A 21210-nucleotide genomic window follows, 5' to 3' on the forward strand; every position below is an offset into this window, starting at 1 on the left:
TAAGATAACCGCAAAACAAAAGTTTCATGCTTACTAGCGCCGCCTGGTGGCAAAATTTCGAAACTCATAGCTTTTATAATGATAGTCCTTGAGCTACTGAACAACTTTGCCGAAGGCGCCATCTCTCTAAGTGACCAGGATCCTGAGATATCCGCAAAACGAAAATTTTATGCTCACTAGCGCCGCCTGGTGGCAAAATTTAGAATCTCACAGCTCTTATAATGATAGTCCTTGAGCTACTGAACAACTTTGTCGAAGACGCCATCTTTCTAAGTGGTCAGGATCCTGAGCTATCCGGAAAACAAAAATTCTACGCTCAGTAGGGCCGCCTGGTGGCAAAATCTCGCATCTTTTGGCTAGAATAATGATGGTCCTTGAGCTACTGAACAACTTTGCCGAAGACGCCATCTTTCTAAGTGGTCAGGATCCTGATATATACGCAAAACAATAGTTGCATGCACACTTGTACTGCCTGGTGGCGCAATTTCACTTAAGCAGTGTTGCCAGCTACGAAAAAAGTTTGAACCCTTCATGAAAAACTGGATTACAGCTGAAGAGTATTGCTATGTTGCTAAGCATTATATTTTTCTGTTCCGCTCAAGTTTGATGGTTTTGATCTCTATTTTATTCTTTTTAAACAGCGTTGCCAGTCACATGAACATTTGTGATTTGGCCGACTGTATGACACGCAACACTTCCTTCAACTTTGGTGAATATTCGGTATCGTTATCTTTAAATTGTTTGGTATTTGCATATCACACCCCCATAAAATTGGCTCTTTTGATAACAATCGAGCAGTGTTGCCATATTTTGCCAAAATATGAAAACCTGAACGGCCATTTTGGACCGATTTTTTTTACGACCCCCCGATAACGGTCGTAAAAAGAGGTTGGGGTGTATAATTTATTTTGTAAAATAGTATGGAAAATTGACAGATGCATATATAAAGCTTAGCGTACCATGGTGAATAGTCCATTTTCCCCTTTCTCCCCTATACTTCGGTATATATGAAAGTTATACGATATTTTACATTGTTGCCGCTAGATTTACAACTCTAACTACCAAATCCTTTCGTAATAAAATATGTGTACAGCAATCTAGCTACGGCGCTAAGGCCCAATCTTTTAAAATTCTAAGACTCAATCTTTTAAAATTCTCAATGTACAATTATAACCAATACCAAAAACGAAAGGTCAACTTGATTCAAACATCATAAGTTATGGGGCTCTGCGCAAAAATCATTTTCTCTCTTTCTCTCTCACATGAAATTAGTAAACAACAAGACCAGTAAACGTCAAAATCACATACAAAATCAAAACAGTGCAGAGCCCCATTTCCTGTGAAAACTAGATACATGATCTCCCATGTCAAGAAAGCCTATATCTATCTATCTTCTATCTATATAAAAAAAATGTGTTCGTATGTCAGGCAGCATCCATTTATTACGTAACACTAAAATTGGAAATTTTTGACCACCTCACCCCCCCCCCCCCCCCCCTCTGTAACGCTTTTTGTATGAAAAATTTCAAATTTTCGTATGAGCCGTAAGGCTTGAGCCTACTCCCCCCTCCCCCTAGAGCGTTACGTAATTTGTGGATGCCGCCTCACGAAATGGCTTACGAACGGGTTAACGGATTTGAACGATTATTTCTCCGTTTTCACTGGCAAAACTTCGAATCTTATAACTTTTATAATGATAGCGCTAGAGCTACTGATCGACTTCGCCGAAGACGCCATCTTTCTAAGTGGCCAGGATCCTGAGCTATTCGCAAAACAAAAATTTTATGCTCACTAGCGCCGCCTGGTGGCAAAATTTCGAATCTCATAACTTTTATAATGATAGCGCTTGAGCTACTGAACAACTTTGCCGACGACGCCATCTCTCTAAGTGGTCAGGATCCTGAGCTATCCGGCAAACAAAAAATCTATGCGCACTAGCGCCGCCTGGTGGCCAAATCTCGAATGTCTTGGCTAGAATAATGATAGTCCTTGAGCTACTGAACAACTTTGCCAAAGGCGCCATCTTTCTAAGTGGCCAGGATCCTGAGCTATCCGCAAAACAAAAATTTATGCTCACTAGCGCCGCCTGGTGGCAAAATTTCGAATCTCATAACTTTTATAATGATAGCGATTGAGCTACTCAATAACTTTGCCGAAGGCGCACCTTCTAAGTGGCTAGGATCCTAAGATAACCGCAAAACAAACATTCTATGCTCACTAGCGCCGTCTGGTGGCAAAATTTATAATGATAGTCCTTGAGCTACTGAACAACTTTGCCCAAGACGCCATCTTTCTAAGTGGCCAGGATCCTGAGCTATCTGCAAAACAAACATTCTATGCTCACTAGCGCCGCCTGGTGGCAAAATTTTGAATCTCATAACATTTATAATGATAGCGCTTGAGCTACTGAACAACTTTGCCGAAGACGCCATCTCTCTAAGTGGCCAGGATCCTGAGCTATCCGGCAAACAAATAATCTATGCGCACTAGCGCCGCCTGGTGGCCAAATCTCGAATCTCTTGGCTAGAATAATGATAGTCCTTGAGCTACTGAACAACTTTGCCAAAGGCGCCATCTTTCTAAGTGGCCAGGATCCTGAGCTATCCGCAAAACAAAAACTCTATGCTCACTAGCGCCGCCTGGTGGCGGAATTTCGAATCTCATATCTTTTATAATGATACCGCTTGAGGTACTGAACAACTTTGCCGAAGACGCCATCTCTCTAAGTGGCTAGGATCCTAAGATAACCGCAAAACAAAAGTTTCATAAGTAATTTGTGGATGCCGCCTCACGAAATGGCTTACGAACGGGTTAACGGATTTGAACGATTATTTCTCCGTTTTCACTGGCAAAACTTCGAATCTTATAACTTTTATAATGATAGCGCTAGAGCTACTGATCGACTTCGCCGAAGACGCCATCTTTCTAAGTGGCCAGGATCCTGAGCTATTCGCAAAACAAAAATTTTATGCTCACTAGCGCCGCCTGGTGGCAAAATTTCGAATCTCATAACTTTTATAATGATAGCGCTTGAGCTACTGAACAACTTTGCCGACGACGCCATCTCTCTAAGTGGTCAGGATCCTGAGCTATCCGGCAAACAAAAAATCTATGCGCACTAGCGCCGCCTGGTGGCCAAATCTCGAATGTCTTGGCTAGAATAATGATAGTCCTTGAGCTACTGAACAACTTTGCCAAAGGCGCCATCTTTCTAAGTGGCCAGGATCCTGAGCTATCCGCAAAACAAAAATTTATGCTCACTAGCGCCGCCTGGTGGCAAAATTTCGAATCTCATAACTTTTATAATGATAGCGATTGAGCTACTCAATAACTTTGCCGAAGGCGCCATCTTTCTAAGTGGCTAGGATCCTAAGATAACCGCAAAACAAACATTCTATGCTCACTAGCGCCGTTTGGTGGCAAAATTTATAATGATAGTCCTTGAGCTACTGAACAACTTTGCCCAAGACGCCATCTTTCTAAGTGGCCAGGATCCTGAGCTATCCGCAAAACAAAAATTGTATGCTCACTAGCGCCGCCTGGTGGCAAAATTTCGAATCTCATAACATTTATAATGATAGCGCTTGAGCTACTGAACAACTTTGCCGACGACGCCATCTCTCTAAGTGATCAGGATCCTGAGCTATCCGGCAAACAAAAAATCTATGCGCACTAGCGCCGCCTGGTGGCCAAATCTCGAATCTCTTGGCTAGAATAATGATAGTCCTTGAGCTACTGAACAACTTTGCCAAAGACGCCATCTTTCTAAGTGGCCAGGATCCTGAGCTATCCGCAAAACAAAAATTTATGCTCACTAGCGCCGCCTGGTGGCAAAATTGCGAATCTCATAACTTTTATAATGATAGCGATTGAGCTACTCAATAACTTTGCCGAAGGCGCACCTTCTAAGTGGCTAGGATCCTAAGATAACCGCAAAACAAACATTCTATGCTCACTAGCGCCGTCTGGTGGCAAAATTTATAATGATAGTCCTTGAGCTACTGAACAACTTTGCCCAAGACGCCATCTTTCTAAGTGGCCAGGATCCTGAGCTATCTGCAAAACAAACATTCTATGCTCACTAGCGCCGCCTGGTGGCAAAATTTTAAATCTCATAACATTTATAATGATAGCGCTTGAGCTACTGAACAACTTTGCCGAAGACGCCATCTCTCTAAGTGGCCAGGATCCTGAGCTATCCGGCAAACAAATAATCTATGCGCACTAGCGCCGCCTGGTGGCCAAATCTCGAATCTCTTGGCTAGAATAATGATAGTCCTTGAGCTACTGAACAACTTTGCCAAAGGCGCCATCTTTCTAAGTGGCCAGGATCCTGAGCTATCCGCAAAACAAAAACTCTATGCGCACTAGCGCCGCCTGGTGGCGGAATTTCGAATCTCATATCTTTTATAATGATACCGCTTGAGGTACTGAACAACTTTGCCGAAGACGCCATCTCTCTAAGTGGCTAGGATCCTAAGATAACCGCAAAACAAAAGTTTCATGCTCACTAGCGCCGCCTGGTGGCAAAATTTCGAATCTCATAACTTTTATAATGATAGCGCTTGAGCTACTGAACAACTTTGCCCAAGACGCCATCTTTCTAAGTGGCCAGGATCCTGAGCTATTCGCAAAACAAAAATTCTATGCTCACTAGCGCCGCCTGGTGGCAAAATTTCGAATCTCATAACTTTTATAATGATAGCGATTGAGCTACTCAACAACTTTGCCGAAGGCACCATCTTTCTAAGTAGCTAGGATCCTAAGATAACCGCAAAACAAAAGTTTCATGCTTACTAGCGCCGCCTGGTGGCAAAATTTCGAAACTCATAGCTTTTATAATGATAGTCCTTGAGCTACTGAACAACTTTGCCGAAGGCGCCATCTCTCTAAGTGACCAGGATCCTGAGATATCCGCAAAACGAAAATTTTATGCTCACTAGCGCCGCCTGGTGGCAAAATTTAGAATCTCACAGCTCTTATAATGATAGTCCTTGAGCTACTGAACAACTTTGCCGAAGACGCCATCTTTCTAAGTGGTCAGGATCCTGATATATACGCAAAACAATAGTTGCATGCACACTTGTACTGCCTGGTGGCGCAATTTCACTTAAGCAGTGTTGCCAGCTACGAAAAAAGTTTGAACCCTTCATGAAAAACTGGATTACAGCTGAAGAGTATTGCTATGTTGCTAAGCATTATATTTTTCTGTTCCGCTCAAGTTTGATGGTTTTGATCTCTATTTTATTCTTTTTAAACAGCGTTGCCAGTCACATGAACATTTGTGATTTGGCCGACTGTATGACACGCAACACTTCCTTCAACTTTGGTGAATATTCGGTATCGTTATCTTTAAATTGTTTGGTATTTGCATATCACACCCCCATAAAATTAGCTCTTTTGATAACAATCGAGCAGTGTTGCCATATTTTGCCAAAATATGAAAACCTGAACGGCCATTTTGGACCGATTTTTTTTACGACCCCCCGATAACGGTCGTAAAAAGAGGTTGGGGTGTATAATTTATTTTGTAAAATAGTATGGAAAATTGACAGATGCATATATAAAGCTTAGCGTACCATGGTGAATAGTCCATTTTCCCCTTTCTCCCCTATACTTCGGTATATATGAAAGTTATACGATATTTTACATTGTTGCCGCTAGATTTACAACTCTAACTACCAAATCCTTTCGTAATAAAATATGTGTACAGCAATCTAGCTACGGCGCTAAGGCCCAATCTTTTAAAATTCTAAGACTCAATCTTTTAAAATTCTCAATGTACAATTATAACCAATACCAAAAACGAAAGGTCAACTTGATTCAAACATCATACAATGGGGCTCTGCGCAAAAATCATTTTCTCTCTTTCTCTCTCACATGAAATTAGTAAACAACAAGACCAGTAAACGTCAAAATCACATACAAAATCAAAACAGTGCAGAGCCCCATTTCCTGTGAAAACTAGATACATGATCTCCCATGTCAAGAAAGCCTATATCTATCTATCTTCTATCTATATAAAAAAAATGTGTTCGTATGTCAGGCAGCATCCATTTATTACGTAACACTAAAATTGGAAATTTTTGACCACCTCACCCCCCCCCCCCCCCTCTGTAACGCTTTTTGTATGAAAAATTTCAAATTTTCGTATGAGCCGTAAGGCTTGAGCCTACTCCCCCCTCCCCCTAGAGCGTTACGTAATTTGTGGATGCCGCCTCACGAAATGGCTTACGAACGGGTTAACGGATTTGAACGATTATTTCTCCGTTTTGTTCGTCAGGGGTTCCGACGTGTTTGTGTGTATAAAAATCTCAGGATATTCACCGGGAAAGTCGGAAAAACGAGAGTGGACGAAACTGTCATTTTGTATGGGACGATCTATAGCGTATTCAACAGCCTACTTGATGGCAAGACGAAGTTTGCCGGGACCACTAGTTTCTTAATAAAGAGGGTAGTATGAACATAGCATCAAGCAAACTTTCACCGAATATTCTGCTAAAAGAATTACTTGGGTAGGCCTAAACGGAAAAGAATTTCTTTATGTTAACACTGCAATACAATTTTGCACAGTCTCCTAAAAATTTCATTAGGAGATTTTTCCTAATTGTAAAAATATTTTCATCATTATTCGCTACTCCTTTCGATTTTACTAGGTTTCGCTACAATATGGTCAAAAAATGTGAATTAGTCATAACTTTAGAGTGTTTAGGAGACTGTAGTCTTTTGAGGCAATTTCGTGAAATTTACAGCAATTTTAAAGGTACCACTCCTGAGCATCGCAAAATCAAGCACTCCACACTGAACTAAATAGAACTGGCGAACTCTTGTACTTGTCAGCAAACTTTGACAATTTTTAATTTTAAAATAATCGTCAACTTTCCCTCGTTGAATTGCAGTGTAAAAAGTTAGACCAGAAAGCCGTTTGAAGTGGGCTTCAACGTCATCGGACATCCATCATCATTATTTTTTTCACGCGTTTGTGCAAAATATGTTTACGCACTTGATTTTCTTTCGGCATCATTTCAAAAACTGCAACCGAATGCCAAACCGATATATTTTTAGACGTTCAAACACATTATGACCTTTCGTTTTTGGTATTGCCCAGGTAACCAGTAAGCACTGTTATAAGCGGTAAATGAGCTGTTCAACAGCATGTCAGTGCCAACTGGCAGCATATAACATTTTCAAATGCTTTTAGGCATTGTGTTCCACAAGCCCTGATATTAGCCGTATACGGGTATATAACGCTATGTTACAGGGCTTGTAAACCCTGTGCCTATTAGCAGTACACAAGGGCTGTGAATGCTTATAAACGGCTTGTGACATGACGTTTATGACAACAAAGTCGATACAGATTTCAATCAAAACAAATGTAGATTCGATGATCAAATTTGGTTAAAATGTATTTTGAACAGCAGAATGATTGCAGAAAGTAAACGATTCCGCAGCGGAAAAAGTCCATAGAAATTCATGAGTAGTGGAAACACTGAGGATTTGAATGCTTCCGATTTGCAACACTCCTGATAAAGAACTTTCCCATTCCGAACCATTGCAAGAGCAGCGAGAGGAAATACAAAATGAATCATGAAAGCGTTTTTGGGGTTATTTCACGAGATCATCGCATTGAAATCCTTCTTCGATTAGTTGTTTAGGGATTTAACTTCCACCATTATTGTATACTGCAATGAAGTCCGTGGCCTCTTCCATGAGTTTGCTAACAATCTTACCGAGGCTATCTGGACACCTAGGTAATCTCTTATGCTTTAAATACTATCCTGGGCAAACTAAACCATCAATGCATAGGTGGAGCAGTTGGAAAATCTAGGGAAAATCATGTAATAGGAGCCTCGGAAACATTAGTTCGAACCTGGATCACGTAACAAAAAAATCAACTTCGATTAGGAACATAAAAAGGTAGAAAAGGACGAAAAATAAACAAAGATTTTTTTTCCTTTTTCTTTGATCCATGTGCTATAAAATTTTGACACCTCTCGCTTCAGAGACTCGGAACGAGTAGGCCGTTTATCAGCCAAATAATTCGCCAAAAGTGGCTCTATAGCAGCCCTTAATTGCGATATAGTTCCAATAAGCCCTGATTGCCAAGCCTTTAAATCGACTATAGAACCAACTTGGTGCCGTTTTATACGGCTTAGTGGTTACTTGGGTGGTTATAATTGTACATTGAGAATTTTAAAAGATTGAGTCTTAGAATTTTAAAAGATTGGGCCTTAGCCCCGTGGCTAGATTGCTGTACACATATTTTATTACGAAAGGGTTTGGTAGTTTGAGTTGTAAATCTAGCGGCAACAATGTAAAATATCGTAAAACTTTCATGTATACCGAAGTATAGGGGAAAAGGGGAAAATGGACTATTTACCATGGTACGCTAAGCTTTATATATGCATCTGTTAAATTTCCATACTATTTTATAAAATAAATTATATGTTTAAAGTTTAAAATCTAACTGCAGTATTCAGAAAAATAGTAAATCTTCGTATAAAGCTAATTATAGGGGAAAAGGGGCAAAATGAGCTATTTACCATGGTTCGTAAATCATGATTCACGCATATGTTGCTTTTACTTACTGTATTGCGTAAGGATTTGGTAGTTTGAGTTGAAAATCTGGCGGCAGTAATATGAAATATCGTAAAACTGCATTATATGAAGAAATATTAGGGGAAATGGGGTAAAATGGGCTATTCACAGTGGTACGCTAAGCTTGATATATGCATCTGTCAAATTTCCATACTATTTTACAAAATAAATTATATGTTTAAAGTTTAAAATCTAACTGCAGTATTCAGAAATATAGTAAAACCTTCGTATAAAGCTAATTATAGGGGAAAAAGGGCAAAATGAGCTATTTATGATGGTTCGTAAACCATGATTCACGCATATGTCGCTTTCACATACTACTGTTTTACAATAGGGTTTGTCGGTTTGAATTGAAAATCTGGCGGCAGTAATATGAAATATCGTAAAACTGCCATATATGAAGAAATATTAGGGGAAAAGGGATGAAATGAGCTATTCGTCGTGGTCTACATAGTTCGATATATCCCTCAGTCCATTTCGCAAACTTTCAATGGAAGGGTTTGCGAGTTATGAATTGTAAATTAAGTGTTAGTTTTGAAAAATTTATTGAAACTATCAAAATGTCTAAATTATAGGGGAAAAGGGGTAAACTGGTACATTGATCAAGTTTGTCCAAAAATATTATTTTTCATATACATATTTGGTTTGCCGATGGGTTTTCAATTATATAATTCATCGATTTTAATCAGCAGAAGCAAATAAACTACTAAAAACTCTAGTTTTCATATCAGAAAGGGGAAAACGGGGCAAAATGAGGTACTTCCGATGGCGTGCGGTGAATGAAAATGGCGCCATTCGATTCCTCGCATGTTTTTTAATGAAAATAGCTACTTCCCACCTTCAGAAATCAGCGGCACGAAATAAGTGCGATTTTGGGTCGGTTTTTGTCCACTGTGCGGTGGTTTGAGCAAAATCAAACTCGTTTGATTTTGGCCGACCGATTCGTCAACCGTCAAATCGGTTTCACAAACTGTCAAATTGGTTCGTCAAACAGCACGGTCAAACATAGCACCAACTTGAGCATCAACCTGGGGGGCGGAGTCAATAGGCCTATTCACATGACGTCTCAAATCAGCTGATCGGGAAGCTCTTTGACAGTTCTTCTATGAAAATGACAGGCCCGTGTTAGCACCGGTCCTCCACCGATGTAAACAAATGCATAGCACTTTGACAGTTCTTCTTTGAAAATGACAGGCCCGTGTTAGCACCGGTCCTCCACCGATGTAAACAAATGCATAGACGGATTTGTCACATGAAAAGGCCTATGTTGGTCAAACCTAAAGAATCTAAATTATAAAGAGACGAAATCTGATCATATTCAAAATAAATCTGGACAAACATTTGAAAAGGGCACATCGACATTGGTAAACATTGGCTTTGCAAGACGCTGTTGAGCCCAATTCAACTCGATCACGCTCACCAATACCACTATCAGGAAGAGCTAACACCAATCTTTCTAATAGTGGTGTTAGTTTGCGTGGGCGGGCTGAGGAGGGCTCAACAACAACGTTTCTAAAAAAAGGCTCAAGACCTCTTGGGCCCTTTTCAAATGTTAGTCCAGAAATCTGCTAGCAACTATGCCTATTACGTAGCACTGTATGAACTAATCTACGATGACGTCACGCTGCAACTTCCAGCGGGAAGAAAACCATTACTGCGGGCCGTGTTTACAAAAAATGAACGATTTCGTTGTGCATTCATCCACTTCGTGTTCATCCTGTGAACATTCGTTGTCCGGATGTTGGTTCGGATGTCATTTAATGTAAACATTGCCCGCATTTAGAGCAGAAAAGAAAAAGAAAGTCGAGGATAAGAGAAGACCGTGGATAAGTCCATAATCTATTACGTAGCACTGCCAATGTTGAATCCCACGCTAAAAGTGAGTCACAGGTTTTATGTGTTGAGTTTTCACAGGTTTGGGTAACGAATGAAAAATTGACTGAATGTGTGGAAAACCAATGTAATGAGTAGAGCATTCTTTATGCAAAGCATGAAAATTGCAATCGACACTCAAGTATTCAGAAAATATGCTACTTCAGAAGAAGCAAAATTTTCGTGGGCGGTAACATTTTTGTGTGAGCCGTTTTCAGCAAGGGTGGAACTGGCGGCTCTTTACTGCTACCCCAACGTGTCGCTGGTTCTAAAAACTAAACAACCATACACTCAGGCAAATAAATTAACTAATTTCATAAATTTTCCCTTATGAAGCGTTGAAAAATCTATAAAAACCTATTTCAGAAGGCTAATATGGATTTCATACCGTTGAAATAATAATCATAATTGATAAAATAGTTAATTATAATGAACGTTCTCAAATTTCATTGCGCGCCTTATGATTTCCATTGCTGTCATTAGTCATTTCCTCAACACTCAGGCAAAAATACTATGAATATCCATTGTTTTCCCTTATGTTTATTTGCCACAAGAAATCGGTAAGTATTTCATTGATTCACCTTATGAATTTATCTGAATCATGCCAATGTGGTGTCTTGCTCATTTCATAAAACAGCCTTATGAACATTGATATGATAATTTCATTGAACTAATATGAAATCCATAATAGCCTTATGAATGATGGTATCATTCACTCAGGCAAATAAATTAACTAATTTCATAAATTTTCCCTTATGAAGCGTTGAAAAATCTATAAAAACCTATTTCAGAAGGCTAATATGGATTTCATACCGTTGAAATAATAATCATAATTGATAAAATAGTTAATTATAATGAACGTTCTCAAATTTCATTGCGCGCCTTATGATTTCCATTGCTGTCATTAGTCATTTCCTCAATGATACCATCATTCATAAGGCTATTATGGATTTCATATTAGTTCAATGAAAACCATAATTGCGAAGCATGTTATCCCTCATTAACGAATATCAATTTCATTGGGCCACCTTATGAAGCACATAGCTGTCGCTAGTGTGAAAAACTCATAAGGTTGTTATTATGAAAATTTGCAAATGGAAAAATAACTGGACGCGGATCCATTTACGGAAGCATCATAAATTTGTTCGAATATTTTCAAAGGTAATAAGTTGGTTTTTCTGATAATTTGAAATTAATACGGAATTGAATTTTCAGATAGAATTTTATAGGCAGGATCGTCATTCGACTGGAGAGCAGCATGAAATCACCGCCATCGTTGACATCCCGCATACTGCAGTCAACTTTTTTATAAGTCTGGTTATGGGGAAGGAAGTACAGCGATGGAAGATTGTAAAAATCGAAAAAAAAAACAAAAGAACAGATTAATAAAAAGAGAGTAATGGTTCAATTAATATCAATTTTGCCTTAGAAAAATGGCTTAACCAACGTTTAAAAATCGAATTTTCATTCTTCGTTGCGTTACAGTTCGATATGCAAACTTTACTGCATAATATGCAACAGCACGAGAAAGTAGGTGGAAATTTGATTTCTACACGTTAGGTAATTAATTACCTAATATTAAGAAAATGAAAGCATTGAAAATTCTGTAAATATTCAAAATGGAATGTATTGTCCATGAGGTATAAAAAACGAGTAAAGAAATAATAATAAGTGTTATAAAAAGTAATGTTGTTTATACTACTGAAAGAAGAAATTCTTAAATTATCATATCAATGTTCATAAGGCTGTTTTATGAAATGAGCAAGACACCACATTGGCATGATTCAGATAAATTCATAAGGTGAATCAATGAAATACTTACCGATTTCTTGTGGCAAATAAACATAAGGGAAAACAATGGATATTCATAGTATTTTTGCCTGAGTGTACAACATTTCTACCAAACAATGGTGAAGACTGCGATCAGAAAAAAAACTTTCTTGATCGATTCCTTGCAGGAATTTCCCATGCATCAAGATAGGCCGAGAAATTACTTGTCAGCAGCGAATCAGGCTTTAAGCCTCAAAACTGGTTCTGGACATAGGTTGGGGGCTTTTCAATTTTACTCCCATTTGACAGCCGCCCTTCACCCTTGGTTTTCAGCTTGTGTGAAAAAGTGTTTGACAAGTCTCCTACTCGATTGGAATGACATTGACAGTAAACTTGAAATTCCAATGGACCAATAGGCCTATTCATATGACGTCTCAAATCAGCTGATCGGGAAGCACTTTGACAGTTCTTCTATGAAAATGACAGGCCCGTGTTAGCACCGGTCCTCCACCGATGTAAACAAATGCATAGACGGATCTGTCACATGAAAAGGCCTATGCACGAGTTCGTTATTTGACGTTTGAGCGGTGCCGTGTTATTTGTGTGGCCATAGCAACGAGTGAATTCGGCACCGCTCAAATGTCAAATTCGTGAACTCGTGCATTGGTCCATTGGAACATTTCGCTTCTTTGCTTATAGTTTCTTTCGTTTCTTTAGTCAAACCGTCTGAGCGTCTGTGGGCTGCATTGGCTGCATTATACGGTGACATTGCTGTTTTGATGCGGTGAGTGCCGAAAGAGTTGTTTTCGGATTTCCCGAAGAGAAAAAAGCTATATTCTGATGACGTCACCGTGCAATGGGCAAAATGTATGAATTCCGATAGTCAAGTTTACTGCGTGTTTTTGAATGTTAGGTTGCATTTGTGCATATATTGTTTGCGCGTTGTGTATTTAATATGAGCGCCGTAATTATTCTGAAGCACGCTTTAATTTGCACATACTCACCTTGAAAATATTTGTGCAATTCGCTCTTCCGTGGCATTTGATGGCAATCCAAATATTCCAATAGAGCGATTATACAAAAGTTTTTTTTTTAGATTTGTGGAGAAATCCTGGCTTTCTGAATTTAGACCGCACATGTTAATGTTTCGTTCAACTTTTTTGATTTTGAAAATATTATTATTTATTAAAAAGGGCTTAGTAGCTAAAGATAATTGCATAGACTTTTCAGACTCAAAGTTTATATAAATCATATTATTTGTCGTTTTAAACATGTTTTGAATATCACCAATTTTTTGAAATTCATCATATAGCTCAGCCATTGATGTCTTACAAGAATTCTTATCATTAATATATACCACAATGCAAGTATCATAGGTCAGCAGATATCTTGAATAAGGCAAACTTAGTGGTAGAACTATTAATATCGTGTTGCCGAATTTTGAATTGTTTAAACACAAAGACTTGTCTACACTTTTTCTCGAACGATATCGAACAATTGCAGGTTTAACGTCGCAATGTGGTTTATTTGATTGCATATATATGTTACATGTTTCGCCGTATTCGGCAAATTTGACAACCACATCATTCTTTGATGCAAAGAATGGAATATTTCCTATATATATACAATATTTTTTGATGATATCAAATTCTGCATTGATCTCAGCATTTCTTTTTTTACACATTTGCACGACAAAAACAAAAATCAATATAAAACTTAGAAAACACTAATAAAATTTTCTTTGAAAAAGATCACATCTTTTTATGATTAACATTATTGCTGGACTGAGCTCCGTAGTCAATGTTCTTAGTTTGCTCAGGTGGAAAAATGGGAAAAATCATGTTGCGTGCCACTGTTCTCTCTTATTTTTACTCGATTATAGTGGTTATCACGCCCAATGGTATGGGTCAATGTGCTTTATTAGAGGTGAGGAGATGATTTTGTGTAATACACAACTGCTTGCATGTGTTAGTGGGTCGCTTAAATTTTCACACAGCAACCCATTGCATTCCACCACTGCGTGACGTCATACAGTTTGTTATCGATTTATTTCGAGGTATCGTTACTAGCAACCCTATCGTTACCAAGGTTGTCCTGTGTGCTGTTGTTCAAACAACAACATGAAAAAATTCGTCGCAGAAAGATGGCATTTCAGGTAATTCATGCGTTGTTTGCTTCATGCTAAGTTTTGCTTTATTTTAGGATGAAATCTATTATAAAACAGAGGAAATATAACAACGGAAGGCAACCCAAATATCATCAAAACTGATAATGTGCTGGAATAGGCTGAAATTGTTCTTTCTTCCAAAGGATATTTTGCGTAATTCATCCATAAATGTAGTGCTCAAATTGAATATAATTAGAAAAAAGTAAGAAAAGTGCTTTCTTTCATCCGTGAATATAGTGAAAAAACATAATTCCTGGAATCTACCCATTCGACTCTTTCATCTAGGTGTTAGTTGCAGATTTATACGGTGTGATCTTGATTTGTTCCACGATATGGAGTGTTTTACATCCACTCACAGCATTTCGTTGAAACGGTATGACGTCACTCATTTTCCCCTCAATGTTTGTTTTGATTTTTATTGTACTAATACAATCACACAATGACTTTCTCTTCACCTCTTATAGATCACATTGGGTATGGGTGCCCTAGATGTACACGCTAAGAACAGTCTACCCAAATATGGGTAAAGTTTGCCCATAATCGCCAAAAAGCGGGTTTACTCATAAATAGGTAAACTGACAATACCCATATTTGGGTATTCAAGCTTGGAAGCAATTATTCTAAAAAATACGCAAAAATGAGTAGTTTCATAGACTTTTCGACTAGCTTTTTTATTAAATTTCTTTATGACTATTTTGAATTAAATTGAATTTTGTCATTAACATACAAATGCAAACTTTATTGAGAAATAAAGATATATTATAAAATAGAGTAAAATTATTGTCAACCAAGAGTTGTGAAATATGTATATCGTGACAAATAAACGGAACGACATTCTTATTTGGAATTGCTGTCTCCCAATTTCGATTCAGTTTTGTAGTTGTTGCATCTTGGTTAGTACAGCACAATTTAACCAGCCCGAAATGTTCAGTTTTTTGTCGCCATGAAGAAAAACATTGGTGCACATCGATGAAGAAACTGGAATATATAACACCTAATAACAATGAATAAATGACTATACCTACTCACCTCCGATAGGAATCATCATTTTTCTTCTTGATCCTAAAACAATTTATTCAGTACTGCTGAAAAATGAATTTCCATCTTGAGCGCCGCACTCTGACTGACAACAATTCTAATTTTTCATCCAAATATGGGTAACCGCATCTACCCATATTTGGGTAAATCCAGTAAACTAATAATGTGGGTGAAATTTACCAATTTTTATTGGTATATTTTACCCATATGGGCTTATTTACAAATTTCATAACGCTGAAGGGGGTGGGTGGGTGTTTTGCTGGTGTTACGGCTCATACAAAATTTGTAGAATATTCATACAAAAAGCGTTACGAGCGTTACCTAAAACCTGATCATATTCAAAATAAATCAGCTAGCAACTGTGCCAAATCTATTACGCAGCACTGCCAATGTTGAATCCCACGCTAAAAGTGAGTCATAAGTTTTATGTGTTGAATTTTCACAGATTTGGGTAACGAATGAAAAATTGACTGAATGTGTGGAAAACCAATGTAATGAGTAGAGCATTCTTTATGCAAAGCATGAAAATTGCAACCGACACTCAAGTATTCAGAAAATATGCTACTTCAGAAGAAGCAAAATTTTCGTGGGCGGTAACATTTTTGTGTGAGCCGTTTTCAGCTTGTGTGAAAAAGTGCTTGACAAGTCTCCTGCTCGATTGGAATGACATTGACAGTAAACTTCACGCTAACTTGGAAGTACCCATTAAATGGGTTCCATGTACCCATTTTCCCAACCAGTACTGAATTGTCAGAAAGAGGGTATTTTTCAAATGTCATAAAAAGGGTACTTAATCCACATAAATAAGTTTCCATTCGTTTACTAATCATGGGTACATAATACGCACGATACTTTGACGAGCAGCATCGCCATTTTCAAGTTGACTTTGCGGTGGCGTTTTTTTGTTAACTAAAATTTAGTTTTGAATGTTTAATATTCTTTTTCGACTCTGAAACTATTCGTATATGGGTATGGATTCGGATCTACACCCTTCTAGCAAAAATATTTGAAATATCATTTCAAGGTAAGTAGTTTCTGGAGCGGTTTTTGTTCTGTTCAAATGGTAATTATTTTCATCGTTTTCATTCTAGATCGAACTGTGGCGCAACAACTTCCGAGGCCGATGGCCGATGTGCAAGGCTGCAATTGGCGGGGGAGAGTATCGGGATTCGGGAAAGTGTCCTGGAATTGGCTGGCTGCGGTGCATTGATTGATCTTTAGTGTCTAGTTTAAAAAGTGCATTTCACGCAATAAATAAAATTATGATTGTAATAATGTATAAACATAATATTTCAAATAAAATATATGCATTGTTTCATTTGCGTGCGTTTGATAATTTGGTTTAATAATTTAATGAAAACTCCACTTGAATAAAGAGCGAAATCGAAAAAAGATGAGGTTTATTTACCCATTTATTTGCAACCAATAAGTAGTTTCTGGAGCGGTTTTTGTTCTGTTCAAATGGTAATTATTTTCATCGTTTTCATTCTAGATCGAACTGTGGCGCAACAACTTCCGAGGCCGATGGCCGATGTGCAAGGCTGCAATTGGCGGGGGAGAGTATCGGGATTCGGGAAAGTGTCCTGGAATTGGTTGGCTGCGGTGCATTGATAGATCTTTAGTGTCTAGTTTAAAAAGTGCATTTCACGCAATAAATAAAATTATGATTGTAATAATGTATAAACATAATATTTCAAATAAAATATATGCATTGTTTCATTTGCGTGCGTTTGATAATTTGGTTTAATAATTTAATGAAAACTCCACTTGAATAAAGAGCGAAATCGAAAAAAGATGAGGTTTATTTACCCATTTATTTGCAACCAATCAAGAGTAAAAAATACCCATGTTTCGAAGTTGCCGCCGAATACTCTTTAATGAGTAAATCGCCTTTACTCATTTAATGAGTTAAACCACTTTAGTTGGAAATGGGTACGAACGTACCCATTAATGAGAAAACACGCTTACTTAAAAGTACCCTTTAAATGAGTACCATGTACACTCAGAAACACGGGAAGTCACAAAATGACTATATTGTAGTAATTTATGACTATAGGCCTATTCACAAGACGTTTCAAATCAGCTGATCGGGAAGCTCTTTGACAGTTCTTCTATGAAAATGACAGGCCCGTGTTAGCACCGGTCCTCCACCGATGTAAACAAATGCATAGACGGACCTGTCACATGAAAAGGCCTATTTTCTATCTGCCTCTCTTTTACACGCTAACTCGGAAATACCCATTAATGGGTACGTTCGTACCCATTTCCAACTAAAGTGGTTTAACTCATTAAATGAGTAAAGGCGATTTACTCATTAAAGAGTATTCGGCAGCAACTTCAAAACATGGGTATTTTTTACTCTTGATTGGTTGCAAATAAATGGGTAAAAAAACCTCATCTTTTTTCGATTTCGCTCTTTATTCAAGTGGAGTTTTCATTAAATTATTAAACCAAATTATCAAACGCACGCAAATGAAACAATGCATATATTTTATTTGAAATATTATGTTTATACATTATTACAATCATAATTTTATTTATTGCGTGAAATGCACTTTTTAAACTAGACACTAAAGATCAATCAATGCACCGCAGCCAACCAATTCCAGGACACTTTCCCGAATCCCGATACTCTCCCCCGCCAATTGCAGCCTTGCACATCGGCCATCGGCCTCGGAAGTTGTTGCGCCACAGTTCGATCTAGAATGAAAACGATGAAAATAATTACCATTTGAACAGAACAAAAACCGCTCCAGAAACTACTTACCTTGAAATGATATTTCAAATATTTTTGCTAGAAGGGTGTAGATCCGAATCCATACCCATATACGAATAGTTTCAGAGTCGAAAAAGAATATTAAACATTCAGAACTAAATTTTAGTTCACAAAAAAACGCCACCGCAAAGTCAACTTGAAAATGGCGATGCTGCTCGTCAAAGTATCGTGCGTATTATGTACCCATGATTAGTAAACGAATGGAAACTTCTTTATGTGGATTAAGTACCCTTTTTATGACATTTGAAAAATACCCTCTTTCTGACAATTCAGTACTGGTTGGGAAAATCGATTACTTTATCGATCCTACGTGTTTCGCAGATAAAATTCTACACGTTTCGCTCTGAACCAACTCGATTTTTCACTTTTAGAACGTTTAATTTCCAATTTACAAAACGACGAAAGTAAGATTTTCAACTTTCGCAACCAAACCACTACTTTCGCCGCCCCGCTGTATGGAGAGACAAAGTGACAACCACGAATCAAAACAAAACACTACTTGAGTCGATTTTACACTGGTAGAAAAACGTCGCAAGTAACTGAATGAAACGGCTTATCATTTTGTCATAAAATTCTTGTGTGAAATAAAAGGAACTCCATAGTTTTTGAACGCGAGCTCATTGTATTTAAAATCTGAGCAATGTACACGTCGAAAAAATGTTAAAAAGGTGATTCATTTTAAAACAGTTTTAGAAGACAGGTTGTGATTGTTCTGAATTAATTTTCTCAAAACCGTATGGAAGTTACTTACGTCGATTTGAAAAAGTAATCGAGATTTGTCAATTCACCTGATGCAGCGTGTACACGCTAAGATCAGATTACCCATAAATAGGTAGTTGATTTACCCATTTATAGGTTTTAGATATAAAACGTATAATATGGGTAAAATATATCAATAAAAATTGGTAAATTTCACCCACATTATTAGTTTACTGGATTTACCCAAATATGGGTAGATGCGGTTACCCATATTTGGATGAAAAAATAGAATTGTTGTCAGTCAGAGTGCGGCGCTCAAGATGGAATGAGCCTATGCATGCTATAAAACGTTTGACTTTTACTGTGCGCCCTGTTTTCAAGTTGCCCGTGAGAGAGAGCGAGACAGCACCAACATACGGCGCACAGTAAAAGTGCGCACTTTTACTGTGCGCCGTATGTTGGTGCTGTCTCGCTCTCTCTCACGGGCAACTTGAAAACAGGGCGCACAGTAAAAGTCAAACGTTTTATAGCATGCATAGGCTCATTCCATTTTTCAGCAGTACTGAATAAATTGTTTTAGGATCAAGAAGAAAAATGATGATTCCTATCGGAGGTGAGTAGGTTTAGTCATTTATTCATTGTTATTAGGTGTTATATATTCCAGTTTCTTCATCGATGTGCACCAATGTTTTTCTTCATGGCGACAAAAAACTGGAAATTTCGGGCTGGTTAAATTGTGCTGTACTAACTAAAGAAACTGTAAGCAAAGAAGCGAAATGTTCCAATTGGAATTCCAAGTTTACTGTCAATGTCATTCCAATCGAGCAGGAGACTTGTCAAACACTTTTTCACACAAGCTGAAAACGGCTCACACAAAAATGTTACCGCCCACGAAAATTTTGCTTCTTCTGAAGTAGCATATTTTCTGAATACTTGAGTGTCGGTTGCAATTTTCATGCTTTGCATAAAGAATGCTCTACTCATTACATTGGTTTTCCACACATTCAGTCAATTTTTCATTCGTTACCCAAACCTGTGAAAATTCAACACATAAAACCTGTGACTCACTTTTAGCGTGGGATTCAACATTGGCAGTGCTGCGTAATAGATTTGGCACAGTTGCTAGCTGATTTATTTTGAATATGATCAGATTTCGTCTCTTTATAATTTAGACTCTTTAGTACTAACCAAGATGCAACAACTACAAAACTGAATCGAAATTGGGAGACAGCAATTCCAAATAAGAATGTCGTTCCGTTTATTTGTCACGATATACATATTTCACAACTCTTGGTTGACAATAATTTTACTCTATTTTATAATATATCTTTATTTCTCAATAAAGTTTGCTAAGTATGCTGTTTCGCTCAAGACAAGTAAAGAAATTCCTTGACTGAATGGGTCAAGAAATTTCCTACAGAGAGCCCCCTTTGAAGTGACATTTCTTCTCAACTACGTACTGCGATCAGAAAAATGAGATTTTCTTGACCATTTCTTGGAAGAAATTCTCCACGCATCGAGATAGGCGATTCCTTTTCTTGTCAGTAGCAAACCAGTCTTAAGCTAAGTATGCTGTTTTGCTCAAGAAAAGTAAAGAAATTCCTTGACTGAAAAGGTCAAGAAATTTCCTACAGAGAGCCCCCTTTGAAGTGACATTTCTTCTCAACTGCGTATTGCGATCAGAAAACAGTGATTTTCTTGACCATTTCTTGAGAGAAATTTTCCACGCATCGAGATAGGCGATTCCTTTTCTTGTCAGTAGCAAACCGGCCTTTAATGACGAAATTCAATTTAATTCAAAATAGTCAATAATTTAATCAATTTAATAAAAAAGCTAGTCGAAAAGTCTATGAAACTACTCATTTTTGCGTACACTGATAAGAAAAACATAGTAACGGCAACCATGTCAAGGTTGAATTTAAAAATGTTGTACCACTTGATTTCAACGGAAAATGGAACATGATTGGTAGAACAATATCGTTGTGAAATTTACTATGTTTTGACAACCAATTTTAACGTAGTAAGCTTTACCATGTCTTTATTCATAATTACCATAGAACAATAGTAAAATTATCCACCGTTGTTGTTGTCGCATGGTAAATCGAAGTTGCATATAAAATGTCAACAATAAGAAATCAAACAGCAATTATGTTCAATTTATTTACTCCTCTTCAATACAGATGTGTTCTTACCATACATCATTTTGTTTTTTATCTATGAGATCTCCAATTTAATCACGTATTTTGTCACCAAAAGTCTTTCTGTTCAGCAAAAACATAACGGATTCCGC

General features: G+C 37.7%; 1 protein-coding gene and 2 long non-coding RNA genes across 4 annotated transcripts in view; 1 reads left to right on the top strand and 2 right to left on the bottom strand.

Moving 5' to 3' along the window:
- LOC110678376 (RNA-binding protein rsd1-like) overlaps window positions 1–15523 on the bottom strand; it is a 101527-nt gene extending 86004 nt beyond the window's left edge. Inside the window, exons 1-2 of one of the 2 annotated variants that reach the window (XR_002501548.1) lie at window positions 15437–15523; window positions 13245–15385 (exon numbers count right to left, since the gene is read on the bottom strand). Coding sequence is in view for 1 of the 2 variants with exons in the window: in XM_021851185.1 (XP_021706877.1) it covers window positions 13245–13924 (680 nt within the window). In the remaining variant the exon portion in view is untranslated. Of the gene's footprint in view, window positions 1–13244; window positions 15386–15436 lie in introns of those variants that run through there. The other variant, XM_021851185.1, reaches the window with a different exon arrangement.
- Window positions 15524–16122: 599 nt separating this feature from the next.
- On the top strand, window positions 16123–17182 carry LOC110674521. Its single transcript, XR_002498947.1, has 2 exons — window positions 16123–16469; window positions 16537–17182. It is a non-coding gene; the product is annotated as an uncharacterized LOC110674521 (long non-coding RNA).
- Window positions 17183–17900: 718 nt separating this feature from the next.
- Window positions 17901–18593, bottom strand: LOC110674522. Its single transcript, XR_002498948.1, has 2 exons — window positions 18213–18593; window positions 17901–18145 (listed from the first exon to the last, which is right to left on the bottom strand). It is a non-coding gene; the product is annotated as an uncharacterized LOC110674522 (long non-coding RNA).
- Window positions 18594–21210: the final 2617 nt, after the last annotated feature.

This window comes from Aedes aegypti, chromosome 1 (assembly GCF_002204515.2).
Source record: "Aedes aegypti strain LVP_AGWG chromosome 1, AaegL5.0 Primary Assembly, whole genome shotgun sequence".
NCBI classification, from domain to species: Eukaryota; Metazoa; Arthropoda; class Insecta; order Diptera; family Culicidae; genus Aedes; species Aedes aegypti.